Below are 19,868 nucleotides of genomic sequence, written 5' to 3'. Positions count from 1 at the left end.
TGGCATTAGTACCTTGTGTTGAACCTTCCCCCACTGCTTCAGATTGTCCAGAATCCGTCTCTACAGTTATGACACTTTTGTTGGCACTAAGCCAATGGCCTGAAACCTGACCATCCAAACCTACCACAAGGATAGACTAAATTATCATAACCTATACTTAACTTATTGAGTTCTTGGGTTTTTCTCAAAAGTACTTTGATTCTTAAAAGGAGGGCTCAAGGTTAATATGAAGAATTAAAAATGATTTTCTAACCACGATACAATAATTGAGTGATCAAGTATCTCAAAAACTTAAGTTGTTAAGAAGTTACTCAACTTTCCACGTAAGTCTCAGCATTTAAGGTGGCAATATGCTTTTGCCATATTTGCACCTTTGAAAATGTTGATATGCTTGCATCATGCAAGCACATACTGGTGTCAGTATGTAGATTTTGATATATTTATTCAAATATTACGGCAGTTTGTTGGTGTAATTTAGGAATCAGCTCTTTAATATGCCACTTCAGGCAAAAGCTAGGCAGGTTAAATATGTGGACAAAGCACAAGCCTATACATGGATAAAGTGCAGGTCCATTACCATATGCTAAAAATATGATTTGAAAAAAAAAATAAGGCAGTGAAGGTTCAAACTCTTAACTTCGAATCAAATACCACATGAAATAATGATTCAGAAACCTACCATCCTGAAAGATTAAAATGAAAAAAGATTACTGTTTTGTTTATATTGAAATTATTCAAAATGAGACATTTTGGTATAAGATCCATCCACAAACTAATGATAATGTTCTTGAACCCTTGGCTATACACAGAGAAGCACCACATAATCCTAGCAAGGCCACATGGATTAATTTATGTAGTAATACTGAATAGCTAATGTCTAACTCATTTCATCTCTACTATTCTGCCTGGAGAACTGAATAAATTTAATGAGATGTGACAAAGTGGAAGAGAGAGTAATTATTTCATCATAAACTCACCTTCTATGCTGAAGTTAAGACGACTTCCAATATGAACAACTGGACTTCGAGGATATACACGCGCACCAACTGAAACCTGAGAAATGCAAAATTCATTGAATATTAATCTGGAAGCACTGAATGTGAGAAACTAATAGAGGTCATACAAAAGAAAGACCAGTCATAAAGAGCCTCCTTTTAATAATTTGATTAGGACAAATAAGTTCCATCAGAAAATAATTAACATTTCAGATGAAGATTCCAGGGGGTGGATTTTGCCCTCAATTGCCTCAGAAAACTTTATTAAATTGGTGCCCCCTGATTTAATAGTTCTTCCAGCTGACAGATGAGTTTGACATCATAACCACATGAATAGACACACACAAGAGTCTTGACCAAAACAGTTTTCCATTTATTGTCCAAATAGTAGTAGTCTTGCATATCATGCATGGGTTTGGATTCAGAGGCTTCTTAGTGTTCTGTAAAAGAAAGATAATATGCATAAAACATGACATTTTAACAGAGGAGAAAGAATGACAATGTTTGAGAATAGTGAAAAGGAACTTTGAATATTGACAAGGTTGAAGCTTAGGAACATCAGCACCAAAAAGTGAACAAAAGAAGTCAAGCCTTCCTGTTTTCTTCCCAGAACTCAGCTTACTTTTGACAAAAGAAGAAATACATCAGCAAGTTCAGATTGCAATCAGTTAGTTTTCTGGTGGATACCATGAGTTTGAACAGGGAAAACACATACCATCATATAGTCTGCCTTCCGTAGATTATTGTTTATTGACACTCGAAGAAGAGCTTTACCATGTTGCATTCCCTTCAACCAGAAATTTAAAGAACAGATATCACAAAAGCATGATTCAGCTGAGAGACAATTGAGCAGATACCAGAACAAAATGGTTACACACATGCAAGAGAAAATGCCATCCTCCTCATAAGTGCATTTTCTATGACAAAGTATGGGAACAACTTTTTACAACATACCTTGAGACGGATATTTTCATTGCCATCATGACTGGTGCTAATAGATACAACATCAGGGTGGTTAGTTTGAGCGTTGTAGTGAACAACATCATGTGCTTCATAAAAAGGATTTCCTAGTCAAAAGAAAACCAGAAAAATAAAAATAAGGTCCCAAATTAGAAACACAAAATTTAAGCAAGGGTAACTGCACTAAGTTCAACATACCTAAAGAATCACAATAGCTTATTGGAAGTTCAAGTTCAGCACCGAAAGCAATATCAATTGTTCGGAATGGAAATTCCTGGCTTGTTATCCTAATTTGGGTCACCTGATCATCAAATAAAGAGCAATTTTGGTGTCAATAAAAGCAGAAGCAAAGGCACAAGAACTAACTGAGTGACCAGACACAAAACAATCAGTTTTATGAAAGAAAAAGAAGAGCTTAAACTCCATGTTAACATTATCAATACATACTACATGAAGTCAGCTTAAGCGCTTGCACCCACTAATGATGTTCATAAGAACCATTTGATTTATGAGAAAATATACCATGATATGCAGTCACTACTCTTTTTGAACAAAGGAAATCTGGGGATTTTGATACCTTGGCATGTTCATGCCTACAATAAGACCAAGTAAGACAAACTAATCCAATTCCTTGCCATGTAACAGTCCCCAACACCAACAACCAAGTCTGTGAAACTCCGTTAACAAGCAAAATCTAACTAAAACATCATCTTGAAGCTATATGCCTTTAAACTTAATCATCTTGATAGATGACATGTTAATTTTATTGCTCATTATGTAAAGCAGTTGAAATACATGGTACTATACCTCAGAAACCCTGACACAAGAAGCAATATCGACTCTACCACTTGCCCGATCTTTTGCCTGAATGCATGCAATATTGTTACTCTCTTTTGTTTTTATTCTATTTCCATCAATGGAAATAGCATCCTGTATGACTTCATCACAGTTTCTCAGTACAGAATAACTAATGGCTCTTTTGCGAATCTGACCATCCGTTTCGACATGTGTTTCTAAAGATGAAGGCAAAACACCAGATGTAGTATAGAAAGGAGGAAGAACCCAGGTAATTGGAACTCCCAGAGCCAGAGGGAGATCAGGCACCACCAATAATGGCATTGAAGCATGGTAAGATCTTGATTCAAAGTATGAACCAGAAGAAGTAAATTCACACAAGAATGAGACTGTGACATTTGTCCTGCCTGCTGATCTGGAAGAGAGAGATAATTGCTCATGAAGAAAAGGTATCTTTTCAGATCTAAATGCAACTTATTTTTAATAAAACATACAAGAAAAAGTAAGATTATGAAATCTATGTGTTCATCATGTTGGGTCAAAAAGCTTATGTCGTGTTGCAGCAATATTAGCTACAAGCATTAGGGGCTCAAAAATTTATCAGTGACTTAAAGATTCAGTGCACTTTTTATATAAATTTGCTTATGAAATCTATGTGTTCATCATGTTGGGTCAAAAAGCTTATGTCATGTTGCAGCAATATTAGCTACAAGCATTAGGGGCTCAAAAATTTATCAGTGACTTAAAGATTCAGTGCACTTTTTATATAAATTTGCTTACAGCATTATGCCTTCTGGAAATCTTTCATGAGAACACTGAACAAACTCATCAAAACTCAAAATATTAAAACAAACTTCTCTTATGTTCCAACATTATGCAGATTTTTGCAGGGAAATCCTAGAGCTTTTTAAAAGTTGCATTCACTTTCAAGTAATCAAATGACAAGATGCCAAATGATATTTTTTTTTACATAGAAACTGCATGAGGAATTAGATTGATATAGTCAATCGTATTACAGAATTTTAACATCTATATTTTGCAAATTTTTCTCGCAGTTCGTAAGTATCTTGAGCAGATACACATTTTATTCAAATTCTAAAAAGAAATAGTAAATTAATCTTAAGCTAACCTTCCATGCAAGACACTGATGAAACCAAGTTCCCCGTCATGTAAATCCTCTAATACAAGGAAATTCAACACCTAGACATGGAAAAGAAGGAAATTATCCTTTCATTAGAACAAATAGAAAATTATCTTATCATCAACAAGCCACGTAAGAAGTTAGGAAATTACGAACAGCAGAAATAATAGAAAACACTTATCCGACCTTTTCATCTTCTATAGCCCACTTGTAACTTTTGCAGAGCTCAGAAATAGAAAATAAATCATCCTGATAATATCCATAAGTTAATATTCTGACAAGTGATGACCAAATAGACTGAGATTAAAATTCTTTTGAGTATTCTTGCCTCATAAAATGAAGGAAATACTGGCATCTCACGGCCAATGGCAAGCATGTCACTTTGTGCAATCAAACTTGCTGAAGTCGGTACTCCTACTTGAACGCTGCCATATGCTTGACATATAACAGCATCTCTTTTCCCAAAAATTGTTGCAAGGATAGTCTGGTGAGGGAAGGAAATGTATAAGATTAAGCAAAACCCCGCCAAAGACGAAGAATCAACAATTTTCTATCAATTTCTTGTCTAGTTTTAGGAGATAGGCAAACAAATAAATGACAAAATACAAGAATGCATCCAGTAACAGGAAGAAATTTAAGAGAACAAATGAAAGCACTTTCATACGGGGATAGCATGCAGTTATTCAGGGAGACTGATGAGTTCAAATCAGAAAGACCTGCATTCACATCACTAGAACATTCTTTTCTGAGGGCTAATAGTGGTACAGACTAAACGGTCAGCATTCTGATTATGAGATGGTGTTGCCACCAGTGCTCAATGTTCAAACACATAATATATTCAAGCACACAAATAGATATACAGAAAAAAAAGGAACAGACAGCATCTGAGTTACAAACACATAAAGGCTCAAGCAGCTCTTGGTACAAATGCAAGTTTAAAACATCTAGAAGAGGCATCTAATAATGAGAAAATGAATCCACTACCTTGAAGTAAACCATGAAAGGAAACTGAAACATTGAAAAGCATATCTAACTGATCAATCACAATTGTGATATTCTCATACAACAGCAAAGGTTTCACCATGCTTGAATAAACAAAGTTTTCCAGGACCATAGCGTGTAGATTCAATAAGCAAAATGGTCAAGTAGAAAGGTTGTTATCAAATATCAGCTGAATATTGAACCTCACCGTGTTCCCAGGAGAAATTGCAGAAAGCTGTCCTGAAGATTTGTGGACTGTTGCAATTCCATCATCTGTGATGGCATACTCAACAGATACACCAATTGTAGGCCCTCCTTCCATAATAAGCTAAATACGAGACAATTATGTAAGCAAATAAATAAAAGAAAAAGATGGGATCAAACAAATAGAAAACTGAAGAGATCACAATTTTCAACTCATAATTTCTTTCCACTTGAAACCTGGACATCTGTCTAACAGAAAAATAAAGAAAACAAGAAATTTCTTAAACATACCGCATAAGATGCACCAGGCACCAGAAAAATATGGTTGGGATGAAGTCTTGGAGGGGCATAAATTTCTACCTTTATTGGTTGGCTCAATATTTCATTTCCTGATAGCTGTTTAACACTGACCTGATTGCAAAATCTCTCTGTAAACTCTATTCACAGATCTAGTTTCCAAAGTAGACAATAGTAACAGCCCAATAGAAAGATAACATAATGGTCTAACAAAAAAGAACTCACATGAAGAGATGTGACTCCCAGATGTTTACCAACAATTTTAAAAGTGGGTGCCCTGAGATATCCTCGAGCAGGAGTTGAAGAATGATCAGGGTCAACAAGTTCTATTATATCATCCTCAATATGCACACGAACATTCATATATGGATACTGCATCAAAGAAGTTCTTGGTCAGAATTTAATTATATTTCTGATGGTATATTTCTGATGGCAAATGCAGATGGGCATGCAGATGTCCATGTTCACTATTACAGACATATTGGCAAAAACTTCATAAAACTATAAACAAGGCCAATAACATCAATAGTCAAACCATACGTCAACAGTTGTTAACATGTGCATATTCAAACTGGAAAATACCATGCATGTAGTATTTCATTTGTTCAAACATGCCCAGAAAGATAAACCGAAACACATAGCTTTCATAAAATCATAAATGATAGAAACTCAACTTGAGAAGACACAAAGGTACTCCCATCCTTAATCCCAGCCACGATATCAATAGATTCTGTACGTCCTTCCTGAAGCATGAAATAGCATATGAAGAATGTCCAATGTGCACCCAATCAAAAGGATATCTTTTTGTGCACTAAGCATACCATAATGGTTATCTCATCTCCTGATAGAATCTTTATCCAGTCCACGTTTGACACTTGAACCTGTGCAAAATGTGTATCACCGAATTCGAAACTTCAGCATATGAGAAGAATAAATCTTTATTACAGGTACATTGTTTGATTTCCATTAAGGTTAAAGTAAAAACATTGATCATTATCAAGCTCACGGAACAAGAACTACAATTGTATTAGTATCCACCACTCGAGTTCTAGACTGAAACATAGACTACTTCAAAGTTGCCTACTTCCTGAAAAAGGTTCCCACAGTTTGGCCAAAAGGGTGTCATCAACATTGATATCAGAACTAAATAATTCATACCAATACAAGCAATATGATAATCCAAATCAAGAGATTCTCATCAATTAATAATTATATAAACAGACAGAAGGGAAAGAACGTATTACCACAGCAGAAGCTGCAAGTGGAGGAACAAGCCCAATATCATAAACAGTCACAAGAGAAGTTCCCAGTCCTTTAGGAGACAGTACCAGTTGTAAGCAATGTAAACCAGGTGGAGATTGAATAATTTCTACAACTCGAGAATCATTCACGACAGATTCCAAGAAACAGCTCCCTCCAGTAATTGACAAATTCACCTTCAGTAACAAACAAATTACATTTTGTAGTAATGCTGGTGCTCCACATTCATATACAAAATTTGAAAAGATACCAACAGAAAGTCCAACCACGCCTCAACAATAACAGGATTATTATCAGACTATTATGGTCTAAAAGAGTCTTAGATGAGCTACCCGCATAAGAGTCCATGCTTGAAGCTGTTATTAGTGAAGTGCAGTTCCTGAGATTAAAAAATATAATTCGCAAACTAAAGGGGCAAAATGGTGATATCGTCTTAAAGCAATTGAAGAAACTGATCGCTTTTTTAAAGGAAAACAAACATAATTGTAGCCCTGTCCCTTCTTCAAGGAATAAAAAGTGTAATAATCTCTGATTCTGAAAATGGGACCAAGACATCCTCAAACTCTTCTACTTTATTTCATAGGAAGCATAAATATTTTCATTAGTTCTTTGCAAACTTCAGAATCTTTCAAGTTTCAAGAAAATGAAAGAATTGTTATCCAAGAATTTATAGAGCAAGTCAATTTTGATCAGAAACAGAAACACAGGCCATTGTTCTGAGATTTCCATGCCTTCAACTCTCAAACTCTTGAAAACAGATTCCTCTTTGGAAAAATGCACGTGATAACCGCCTTCATATGATAAAAAATGCTTCAGACAAGACAAGACAATATATTCCATTAAAATAGGCAAAACAACTTTAAACATATAGGTATGTGTCCCTACCTTAGCTTCAGGATTGAAGACCAACAAGTTGAACTCTGGGTTGACTCCTAGAGTAGAAACCAGCTGCATGTTTGGATAAAATCAAAAGGTAAAGGCCAAATATAATATAAAAAGGGGATGTCTTGAGAATACAATTAGAAAAGAGAAAGAAAAATGTATACACGGAAATCTTCTGATTGATTGGGAAATTTACAGAAAACATCATGCAAAAGCAGAACTTCCACAACAATATACCTGTAAACGCACAGTATCCATAAGAACATTTTCTGATCCTTTAGGCAATGCAGCATAAACCGGAATGTTCATGGTACCACAGAAACCAGTAACAGTGGCATGGACAGTACACTGAAAAGACACATTGAGCATCACAGAAATATCAGCATCTGATAATTATTAGAAAAAAGATTTGATAATATATTTTCGTAATCAAATCTCAAGAAAATAAGAGTGTTACAACATGACTGGCAATCTCATAATTAGGCATAGATCAAGGAAAAATCCAGAAAAAAGCCTTATTACTGAAGCTACAAGCTTCTGAGCTCAATGATCCAAGTGTATTAGAAAATAATCAAGCACCCAACCAACCATAACTTACTAATGTAAGTTTAACATCATGATTGTATATACAACCTTTTGCTTATCCAGAATCAAAGAGTATGTATTTTTGTCTAATCTTGATTTTTAACCAGCTAAAGCCAGTTTCAGATACTGCAACCCTCCAAGGATGTTCTGAAACATAGCTCCCACCTTTGTATAAACAGCGTTTTTTTACTAACTTCAGAAAGATTGCATCAGGAGAACACAATTCTGCAGAAATTTTAACTTATTTTCATCACAGAAGAACATTCCTAGCTGGTGTTTTGGATGGACATTTAGGACAAATACCCAGCCAGTTCACATGATTGTCAAGTCACGCTATCTTTCACTTCAGAAACAGTTTCATACTGCATTTCTCACTAAGGCTAGGTGATAAAAGTAGTCTAGTGCAACAATTACGATAAAACTAATATGACAAATGCTGGGTGATGAACCTTTATTAAGTTAATATGATAATTAACTCTGAACCCATAATTTGGACAATTGAAAAGACATACACAAATTACTAACTCCCTTGTAGTTGGGTTGGTTACGGCCCCCTTACTTGCCCGATTGAGGCCATCCAAAGAAAAAAAGAAAGAGAAATGCAAGGAACAAGTTGAATGATATGTAAGACGTTTTTATACGAGAGTAAGAATTATTTTGATGTTACCATAACAGAAGGCAAAGATTTTGGACAAAAAGAAGTTACCAAGTTAAATCAAGGTATCCTAAAGACGCAGGGCAACCTGACAGCTTACACTGGATCTATTTAATTGATTATGACTGGAAGTATAAATTAAAGCTGCAGTAAAAAGTAACTAAATCTGATTAAACAATACAATAGCAGTAAATATAAAGAATTCTGGAAATACCAGTCCTGATTCATTTTGCAAGACCAGAAACCTCTCCCAACTGGCCACAAACCTCTTTGGACCATAATCCTGATCCCAATAAGCCAGGCCGTCACAGCTGCTCAGTTCCCAACTCAGACACAGGGAAGATGAATTTGCAAAAGGTTCTCCAGAGTTACTAATTCCAACAGCAGCCACTCGAATGGTTTGCCCATTTGCAACAGTAACAGGGTTTACACGAATTCGACCTGGGCTACGATCAGCTTGAGTTGCAGTTCGTATGACTTCATGTTTGTTAACTGTATAGGCATAATTCGAAAAATCTTAAGGAAAGATTGGAAAAAACAAAAATCAATTTCTTGGATGGGAAATCAAATGTACCAGGCTCATCAACTATAAGTACAACTGCTGAAGGATAACTGCATGCTAGAGACAACAAAGTTTCTTCTATAGCAGGCACAGGATGGTCATTCCCAACCAGATTTCCACGTCTGAACACAAGTTTCTGAGACATTCATAAAAGTGAAATAAAAAACCTTACTTTGAATGCAATAAATCCTAAATAAAGATAAAATCAATAATGCACTAAATAGATTGGACATTATAAGGCATCTCAAAACAAGAAGCAATCTATTGACTTACATAGGTACCCAGTGTTTGGCATACAACACTATAGACTCTACCATGGCTGACAAGAAAATTACGAACATGAACCCCTTCGGTAAGAGCACCGTCTTCATCTAACTTTGAGGATATATTGCCCTCATCCAGTATCTCTACAGTTTCAATGAAATCTACGTTTTTGCCCCATTTTTCAGGTCCTCCAAGAAGCATAACATCTAATTGTGTTCCAGGGACAAGGTATAACTTATCCAATCGTTTTAGTTCATTGTCTGTTTCTGCTTGAGCTCTATCATACCAATAACCACCAAAAGGGCTTCCATCACCTGCTTGACGGAGAACAAGTGGAGGATATGCTGCAATAATTGAAGTTGCTTTCAAGACAACATGTTGACTAAAATAGGAATCAAAATGACTATATTCTTTTGATAGTGTGGCATGAAGCATGGTTCGACCAGAACCAGCTGCATATATGTGAGTCCATGAGCATGGAGGACCAGAAGCTGATTTTGGGAATTCAATATTTTGTAGATTGTCCAAAGCAGACATCTCTCTCGTAGCATTTACAAGAACAAAAGATTCACTTCCAGCCTTCCATTTTACCAACAAGCTAAAAGCATCACACCGAGAAAAATATGCACCTGTAAATGATACATCAACCTTAGAAACATGAAAGTCAACCAGCAATAATAAAGGATTTGTAGATATATTTTTGGATATGGTATACCATTTGGAGCTTTCAGTGTGACAGCAGCTTCCAAATATGATCCAACAGCAGTCTCTACAGGGAAATTTTGCAACATAATCATAGAAAACGGAGTAGAAACTTCAATAGTCACCTATTAAAAATAAGCATAGTTCACTATTAGAAACATATGTTAAAAATAGAGGAGAAAGAACACTAATTGAATAGAGGAACAACAAAACTGTGCATGTAGTGTATACATCATCTACAACCATCTTCCAAGATGCCAATTTAACACCAATTTAGAGATCGTTTTCAGCATCCTTCAACACAACAAAGTCTAATATGTGTCATCAATCAAATATTTAACGTGCAGGAATCACAAAATAAAAAGAACCCATAAAAGTTAGTCCTTTGCAGCAACAGATCTATTTGTTAACTATAATGAGGAAACCAGAAAGGAAACGTAGAAAATATTTAAATCCCTTGCATGATTTTCATTGCTAAGACATTAAAACTTCATCAAGTTGTTGGAAAGTGTATATTTGTTGTTAGACCTAAAGTTGCTGTCTATGAAGAACCCAACCATTAAATATACGTAACATTCTATTATTCCACATGGTATCAGAACCATAAGAAAAAATCTTTGTTTCTCTGCTCAAACTCTAATCAGCCTTCGACCAAAAAAAAGAAACCTAAACTCAGCCAGAAAACACCAAGACGCACAGCCCACAGGTGTGCACTACCCAGCTCTGCCAAGTCAGAATCTCCAGCTGCATCAGCCCTTGCTGCCCAGCCATGCTGCCACTGCATCAGTGCCAGCAGCTGTCCCCTCCCTTGGGTAGTTGCCACCAGCTGCAACTCCTATGCCACAACTGTCTCCAGCACCCTGCCACTATTTTTCAGCCACTGATTGTCTCTTAACTGCTCCATTGTGCCATCTCCAAAATAAATTTATAACCCACCAGCACCAATTATGAAAGGATAACCTCACATCATCCTACTAGAAAGTTACAACACATTCAAGCAACCTACCGCCCGAATAGATAAAATTGCCTAAAATGCCCCAACTGGTCCTTTTGTTCCTAAAAGAAAACAAAAATAGCCACTTTTTAGGAACAAATCTAAAACCATGAGACTCCCACTTTGATGTCCGGGATGAAAAAGACTCTATGATCATAGCCTAACTCTGGAACTCAATACTGCCAGAAATCAATAATACTTGCATATTTTGCCAACTGCCAAAAGACATTTTGAAGGTTGTAAGACAAAGTTACTACAAAGTTTGAGATGTAACCCAGATTTCTAAATTAAATGTTAAGACCACCTCTGCAAAACAAGGAAGCAGATTTGTTATGGAATATGCTAATCTCCTAAAAGGTTGATGGTAAGAGCTAGATCAATATGCTAATCTCCTAACCGTAAGCAATTTCCTTAGAAACTTTTATTGAGAAAGACAGTTTTAGTTTTTGGCGGGTCGCAATGTGGAACTTGACCAAGTTAGGATTCAAATAGTGGGGGGAAAAAAAGAATTACTCTCTCTAAATGAGGTAATCTCTATTATTTTAAGGGAAGATAATAGAAGGGGAGTTTTTGGCAGATCTTAATGTGGAACTTGACCAAGTTAGGATTCAAATAGAGGGGGGAAAAAAGAATTACTCTCTCTAAATGAGGTAATCTCTATTATTTTTAAGGGAAGATAATAGACGGGGATCATGCTGAAATCTAATCAACAGAGCACTCAACAACACCGACTACCGGACCAAACATCAACCAGTAGGCCAATAAGGACCATGACTGATCTGAAGCAACCAAAGGAAGTGAGAGAATCAAGACAGTCTATAGCACACCTTTTGTAAGAAATGCAGTCAGAAACCAACGCGACCGAACATCATCACAGAGATCGCCAACCGAATTGTCTTACACAACTAGCGCGGTCTGCCTCCTCTGTGGGACTATAAGCAACAACAATGGGGCGGTGCAAGGTAGTCATTGATGAGTCCCTCTGTTAGCTGACAATGACGTTTATAGACCTAGTATTTATCCAAAAGTGGGTTCTTGAAATTTCACTGAAAATTTTGAAAATCCACATGGCAATCCCACCTTTAAGCGACAGAGACAATCTAAGACACCAACAACCTTCAAACCTCCATTAAAGACAGCTGCAAAGAAAATGTCAAAAAGATCTTCTGGTCCAAGGGGTTCAGTGGCTTCTAACAGCAGCAATTCCGCTACAAAGAATGTTCTTCAAGTTAGAATTCAACACAAACCTGAGCAGCAACTTCAGCCACTACATGATCCCAATACCTGAGGCAGAAATCAGCAGAAGTGAGGAACCAATAATGATCCTTATGCATGGTCTAATCACGGCAAATGCTTTCGTTGCAACCAACTAGGTTATCTCTTGAACAATTGCCCAAATAGGCCAGTTGTCAACTTTACTGAAGAAGGTGGTGGTACAAAAAAACAAATATTTAAAGAAGATATTTATAAGGATGCTGAAATTGAAGATGTCAGAGAAGAAGTGGCATGTGTTGTTCAACAGATAATATTCACTCCAAAGAAGCTAGATTATTCTAGGTGATAGAAAATATTTCAAACTAGGTGTATTATTTAAAATAAAGTGTGTAATGTGATTATTGATAGTGGCAATAGCGAGAAGTCTAAAGCCTTAGTGAAGGCTAAACTTGGCAACCGAGAAATACCTGCCTCTATATAAGATAGCATGGATTAAGAAAGGACCAGAAGTTCAAGTGGAGGAAATTTACAAACTTTCTTTGTCAATAAGAAATGTTGCAAGGATGAAATTGTCTGCGAACTGGTAGATATGGACACCTATCATATTCTGTTGGGAAGACCATGATCCTATGATGTTATTTTACCTATAAAGATCGAGATAATACCTTTATTTTTTGGTGGCATGATAAGAAGATCATTTTAGTATTGCAGTCTCCATCAAATGATGGTAATCTTATCGCAAAAGAGGATTGCCCACTTTTTACTACTATTATGGGTCCATAATTCTTTGAGCAGGTCAAGAAGCCAAATTTTGTGGAGCCTTAGTTTCAAAAGTCAAGTGGACACAATTGAAGAATTTCCAATTAAAGTATGAGAATTAAGTCCTGATGTTGCTGATCTGTCTCCTAATGCATTACCTGATGAATTGCCTCATATGAGAAACATTCAGCACCACATCAATTTGATACCTGGAGTAAGCTTACCTCATTTGCCACCCTACTGTATGAACCTTCTGAGCACGGAGAATTACAGAGACAAGTTAACGAGTTGTTAGATAAAGGTTTGATTTGTGAAAGTATGAGTCCTTATGCAATTCCTGCATCACTAACTCCTAAGAAAGATAATACTTGGCGAATGTGTGTAGATAGTCATCTCATCAACAAAATAACAATCAAGTATCGCTTCTCCATTCCACGCCTTAATGATATGCTTGACAGGTTAGAAAGTGTTGTAGTGTCACTAAACTTGACCTAAGAACTGGATATCATCATATCTCGATCCGTCCTGGTGATGAGTGGAAAACATCTTTCAAGACCAAGATGACCTCCATGAATGGCTAGTAATGCCATTTGGATTATCTCATTTGCCAAGTACATTTATGCAATTCATGAATCAAGTTCTCAACCCATTTATTGGCAAATTTGTAGTGGTTTATTTCGATAATATTCTTATTTATAGTAAAGATGCAAATTAGCATTTGGAGCATCTCAAGGAAGTCTTTATTGCCTTACAGGAAAATAAATTGCATATCAATCTTAAGAAGTACCCCTTTATAACTGATTATCTCTTATTCCTTGGATTTACTGTGGCAAAAGATGGTAGATAGGTGGATGATATCAAGGTGAAGGCAATTCAGGAATGGCCATCCCCTGAAATAGCAAGATGTGTAAAGCTTCCATGGCTTATCTACCTTTTATAGGCGGTTTATTAGAAGGTTTAGCATTATCATCACACCTATAACTGATTGATTAAGAAAGGGGTCAGCTTCAATGTGTAAAGGATTCAGAAGACAATTTTGCTTCACAAAACAATTTTGCTTTGATCAAGTTGATTGTGATGCATCAACATTGGGAATCGGAGCTATTTTGTCTCGAGAAGGTTGCCTGTTAAATGCTTTAGTGAAAAGATTCGTCAACCCCGCCAAAAGTGCACAGCCTCAGGTTCATTATGCAGTAGTTTGAACTCTAAAGCATTGGGGCACTATTTCCAATGAGTTTGCTTTATTCATGAATCATCAAGCTTTAAAGTTCATCAATTGTCAGGTACAGAGAATAGGATGCATGCTCAATGGATTACTTTCTTACAGGAATTTGCTATTAAACACAAGTTCGGTCAACAAAATAAAGTAGCTGATGCATTAAGTCGACAAGCTTTCTTACTAGCTATAGTGGGTACTGAGATCATGGAATTCAACTATTTGGAGGATATTTATGATATTGGTAACATCTGAGCATGATGTAATAATAAATATTGTTGTTGATTTCATAATTTTTCAAGATGGGTTTTTATTCAAATGTACTTATTTATGTACTTCTTGTTCTTCTTTGTGTGAATATTTAGTACAAGGGCTACATGCTGGAGGGTTAGAAGAGCATGCGAGTTCAGATAAAACAATTAGTTTGATGTAAGAAAGATTCTACTGGCCTCAACTTAAAAGGAATATAGGATGTTATGTTAAAAAATGCCCTCTCTGTCAAAAGGTCAGAGGACAAGCTCAAAATGTCAGTTTTTATACGCCTCTACCTCTTCCCAAGACAATATGACAAGATTTGACTATGGAGTTTGTTCTTGGCTTGCCACGGACTCAACAAGGTGTTGATTCGGTGTTTGTACTTGATCGTTTCTTTAAAATGTTTCACTTCCTTGTAAAAAAATTTCAAATTCTTCTTATGTAACACACTTATTCTTTCGGAAAATTGTTCTTTTGCATGGTGTTCCTTGTCCCATTAATTGAGATAGAGATGTAAAAATTTTAGGTCATTTTGGAGGACTTTGTGGAGATTTTTTATACTTTTTTAAAGTATAGTAGTACTAGTCATCTACAGATAAATGGACAAACTTTAGTGGCTAATTGTACCCTTCATAATATGATTTGATTGTCTTCTGGTAATAACCCAAAGCAATAGGATCAAATTTGTCTTTAACAGCATGGCCAACCATTCTATCAACAAGTCTGCTTTGAAAGTTGTCAATATTATTGCTCCAAGACATACAATTGATATGATTTGACTTCCTCTCTCTGCTGAGTCAATCTTAGTGCAGAGGACTTTTGTTGAGCATATACAACAAATTCATTAAGTCAAACAGGATTTGGAAAATACAAAATTACATTATAAGACAATTGCAGATTGATATAGACACCTTAAAGCATTCGAAGAAGGTGATTTGGTGATGATTCATCGCCACAAACATCAAGATCGGTCCCTTTCGAATTAAGGTGTTCACAGATTCTTACAAGTTAAAAGATAAAAAGATTGGTCCCTTTCGAATAAGGATAGCTGATAATGCTTTTCTTCCTACCAATATGAATATATCCTATACTTTCAATGCTGATATTTTTTAGAATTAATCACTTGATGAATTTTCTTTATGTTGATTAGGATATTTCATTATTTTATTATTTAATAGTTTATTATTTCATTAATTGAAATAATATAATTAGAGTTCTAGTACAATAATAATTTCATGTAATCAGAATTCTAATAGAATAAAAAAAAAAATTATCAGTAAATTATAAATTATATAAATATTCCAAATGAAACAATATAAAAAGTATAAAAACATAAAATTTCTATTTTTTCTCCAAAAGCAACATGGTATCAAAGTCAAATAAAGTCATTTTAAGATTTTAATTTCAGAATTTCCTTCAAATTCTAAAATAAAACAATAAGCTGAGTTAGTACTCACTCATCCAGATCTACTCTCATCACTACCCCAGACGGTGTTGTTGACACATTAGCGGCCTTTCCTTGACTTCGCCGACCGCCAGCAGCAGAGGTGCGTGAGCTGCATGCGAGGTTGTCAGCTACCACAATGCACCGCGATTTCATCAGGAACCACCACAAAAATTGCCGATGGGTTCAGGTTTGATATGGAACTTGTGAAAATCGTGTCAGAACCGCTCTAATATGCCTTTCGCGTGATTCAGCCGCTGCAATCTTCTTCTTCGACTGTGCGAGCCTCTTCTTCCAACCTTCTGGTGCCGAACAAGCATGAGACCAACAGATATGGCGTCTCTTCCTCTTCAGTCGCACAGATCGGCCGCGCTAGAGACAAATCGCCACACGATCTGCCGCTTTAGGTCTGCTTTCACGCGGCCGCGACTCTGCAAATCTGTTCTTCAACCACCCGTGACGCTGCTTCTCTGAGTTCACTATACTGGCACTTGTCCGCATGAGAGCCACTCTGACCGGCCTTCTTTGGTCCTTTTTCCAACTCTTCCGCACACGTCTGTCTTGTGCTTTCACGATATCAGCGCTTATCCAACCTCTATGCACAAGCCGCTCCGACCAACCTTCTCTGGTCCTTTCTCCAGCTCGCACACGCGTGTTTGCCCTCTTATTTCGCAATATTAGCACTTTCTTAATGGAATAGTCTGTTTCTAGTCACTGTCTTCAGGCTTGCAACATATTTCCCTCTTCTTGGTGCTGGTGAAAAGGTTTGTTATGTGATTAGCAATTGGGCATTGTTTTTTCTATTTCTAATATTCTAAAATGACATAATGGTTCCTAATTCGAATAACCCTCATTATAAATCAATCCGTAAATCTTGATAGAATTAATTATCTTATTTGGTTAAGATTTTGTTTATTATTTATCAAAACTAGAGGCTTGTAGGGCTATATTACAGGTAATATGAAGAATTCATATGTTGCTAATTTGAAAATATCTTGACTCATTAATTCCATGCAACCCCATATAACCCAAATGTATCTATTGTTCAATACTACAGCAAAAAAATGAAATGCAAGATCTCTTATATACTCACTAATGGATAATGATGCCCAAATTTATAAACTCCACAATAAGATTCATGACACAAAATAAGAAGAGATGACTTTCTCAATATCTTTTTTAACACAGTAAACTATGGCAGGCATTAAATTACTTTCGAGATTTGCATACAGATTGCTTTGTAGATGCAATCAAATTTCAGAAACTGATAGAGAAATAATGTATTAATGATTTATTGATTGGTCTGAACACCGAATATGATCAAATACAAGTACAGGTATTTGGTAAGATCCTCTTCCCTCATTACAACAAACTTATTCTTATGTCCAATAAAAAAAAATAAAAGGAATGTCATGTTTCACATGGCACCAAATGAGAAAACTGAATTAGTTGCTCAGTCTGACCAATCTAACAATCCACGGAGTTGTGACTATTGGGGCAAGCCAAGGCACACTAAAGAAACTTGCTAGAAATTGCATAAATGACCAACTAGAAGTCGTAGGGAAGGAAAGAAGAACCTATAAGAGCTCAAAAAAATTTGGTTGAACCAAGTGAAACGTCTGATACACCAACAATTGGAGTTTTTTCAACTAAAGAGATTTAAAACCTGAAACGTATTCTGTCTCTTTTCATCAACTATTGGTGCATCAAATGAAATGGAATCAGAATCTTTGAACCGGAAAGAGGATTGGCACTGGTAGACTGCATGTAGCAGATATCTTCACTAAAAGACCTTACAACAAATATCTTCATAACTTACTTTACAAATTAGACGTGTGATATCTTATCACCAACTTGAGGGTGGTGTTGACTATGATATTTTATTATTTTATTATTTAATTAGTTTATTATTTAATTAATTTAGATGATATAATTAGAATTCTATTAAAATAGTAATCTCATGTAATTAGAATTCTAGTAAAATAAGAATTTCCTTATTAATACGTTAAAAATTTTAGAAGTATCCCAAGTGTAACAATATAAAGAATATGAAAAAATAAAATTAATATTTTGTCTAAAATTAACACTTTGCAAATCATAAAATTCGGGAACGAGTTTTTCTCAAGAGGGGATTGATGCAACACACTTTTATTTCAAAAAAAAACTGTCACAAACCTGATACATGATTCGGATCTGGAAAGAAGAGGAAGCAAGAGGGAGAAAATAGAGAGAGAGAGAAAAAGAAAGAAGATATACTCTGATTTAATAATTTCTTTGATGATTTACATCCATAGAAATCAGCCAACTTATAGACTTCAAATGTTAAAGACGAGCGGCAATGGAGGCTGAAATTACTCAAGTGTTTGGTTGCAGCTGCGGCAACAGGAAAAAGGGGTCGTTTCGCTATTATTTCGGTCAATAACTCCAACTCTAATTTGTACACATAAACAAACTATTTTACTCTTTTCTGTGCATTTCTCTTTTTACCCTTAAGTGGTATCCTGACAATACCCGACCCTTGAACATCAACCTTATCCCCAAGGTTGACAATAACCTCTTTTTTAGATATATTTTTTTTATTTTATTTTTTTGTTTATTATTATTATTATTACATTATATTATATTGTTACTATTATTACTTTTTTCTTATTTTTATTTATATAGATATATATGTATATTCTTTTTTGAAGTAGTTTTTTAAAAGCAGTCGCAGCTCTGATTCTACTCTCTCTCTCTCTCTCACCCACAGGAAACTCCCCAACCACGGTCGCAGTCGTTGCCAACCACTTTCGCTGCCCAATCTCTAGCCCGCCGTAGTGTCGTCTTCTTCTTCTTCCACCACTTCTTTTCTCACCATTTTCCACTTTTTCTTCTTATTCTTCCTTCTTCCAGCACTTCTTCTTCTCCAGTCACTTCTTCTTTTGTCTCTTCTTCTTCTGTCTCATTTTTTTCCGCCTCTTCTTCTTCTGTTTCTTCTTCAGCTTCTTCTTCTTCTTCTTCTTCTTATTCAAGAGTCCAATCTGAACCAGTTCGGTTCAGTGAACCAGTCTAGTTCGATCCAGGCAGTTTTAGGGCTTTGTTGGCTGGTCCAGATCTTGAACCGGCTTTAGGGTTTCCCTACCTTTCTCCCACGCAAAGGTGAAGCGGAAGTGATTCCTCTTTGCCTGACAACTTACCACGCAGCTGAACGTAAGGTTTCAACGTGTCTATGGGTAGAACTCTGTCGCGAATCATGTCCACCAACAGGTCCAGTGTTCGCTTGATCTCGTAATTTTCCTCCAAATTTTGGTCATCATCTGGTCGAATGCAAAAGTTTAGCGGTCACTATCTCTGTATAATCCACCACCGCCACCTCTCATTTGGATCTGGAATGCTCCTCTAATACCATGTTGTCACGAACCTGATACATGATTCAGATATGGAAGAAAGATGGAGAGCGCAGAAAGAGAGAGAGAAGATATACTCTGATTTAATAGTTTATTCGATGATTTACATTCATAAAAATTGTTATAGGATTCAAGTGTTAAAGACAAATGGCAATGGAGGCTGAAATTACTCAGGTGTTTGGCCGCAGCAACAGCAGAGGGGAAGGGGTCTGTTTCACGATTATTTCGGTCAACAACCCTAACACCTAATTTGTACACACAAAAAGACTATGTTACCATTTTTCTGTGAATTTCCTTTTTTTTTACGCTTAATGGT

At 36.0% G+C, this 19,868-nt stretch overlaps 1 protein-coding gene across 3 annotated transcripts in view; it reads right to left on the bottom strand.

Moving 5' to 3' along the window:
* Window positions 1-19,868, bottom strand: part of EMB3012 (embryo defective 3012) — a 37,514-nt gene that overhangs the window by 7,598 nt on the left and 10,048 nt on the right. For all 3 annotated transcript variants that reach the window (XM_088214293.1, XM_088214292.1, XM_088214297.1), the window contains 21 exons: window positions 10,297-10,408; window positions 9,591-10,210; window positions 9,330-9,453; window positions 8,970-9,247; window positions 7,753-7,863; window positions 7,519-7,581; window positions 6,618-6,809; window positions 6,195-6,254; window positions 6,048-6,116; window positions 5,599-5,745; window positions 5,368-5,487; window positions 5,081-5,200; window positions 4,220-4,375; window positions 4,078-4,140; window positions 3,880-3,950; window positions 2,763-3,165; window positions 2,154-2,256; window positions 1,950-2,062; window positions 1,711-1,782; window positions 978-1,053; window positions 13-120 (listed from right to left, as the gene is read on the bottom strand). In XM_088214293.1, the coding sequence (XP_088070419.1) occupies window positions 13-120; window positions 978-1,053; window positions 1,711-1,782; window positions 1,950-2,062; window positions 2,154-2,256; window positions 2,763-3,165; window positions 3,880-3,950; window positions 4,078-4,140; window positions 4,220-4,375; window positions 5,081-5,200; window positions 5,368-5,487; window positions 5,599-5,745; window positions 6,048-6,116; window positions 6,195-6,254; window positions 6,618-6,809; window positions 7,519-7,581; window positions 7,753-7,863; window positions 8,970-9,247; window positions 9,330-9,453; window positions 9,591-10,210; window positions 10,297-10,408 (3,181 nt within the window). The remainder of the gene's footprint in view (window positions 1-12; window positions 121-977; window positions 1,054-1,710; window positions 1,783-1,949; window positions 2,063-2,153; window positions 2,257-2,762; window positions 3,166-3,879; window positions 3,951-4,077; window positions 4,141-4,219; window positions 4,376-5,080; window positions 5,201-5,367; window positions 5,488-5,598; window positions 5,746-6,047; window positions 6,117-6,194; window positions 6,255-6,617; window positions 6,810-7,518; window positions 7,582-7,752; window positions 7,864-8,969; window positions 9,248-9,329; window positions 9,454-9,590; window positions 10,211-10,296; window positions 10,409-19,868) is intronic.

This window comes from Carica papaya, chromosome 1 (assembly GCF_054855325.1).
Source record: "Carica papaya isolate Zhongbai chromosome 1, ASM5485532v1, whole genome shotgun sequence".
Lineage (NCBI taxonomy): Eukaryota > Viridiplantae > Streptophyta > Magnoliopsida > Brassicales > Caricaceae > Carica > Carica papaya.
Note: the sequence above shows the minus strand (reverse complement) of the source record. Positions and strands in the feature narration are given on the sequence as shown.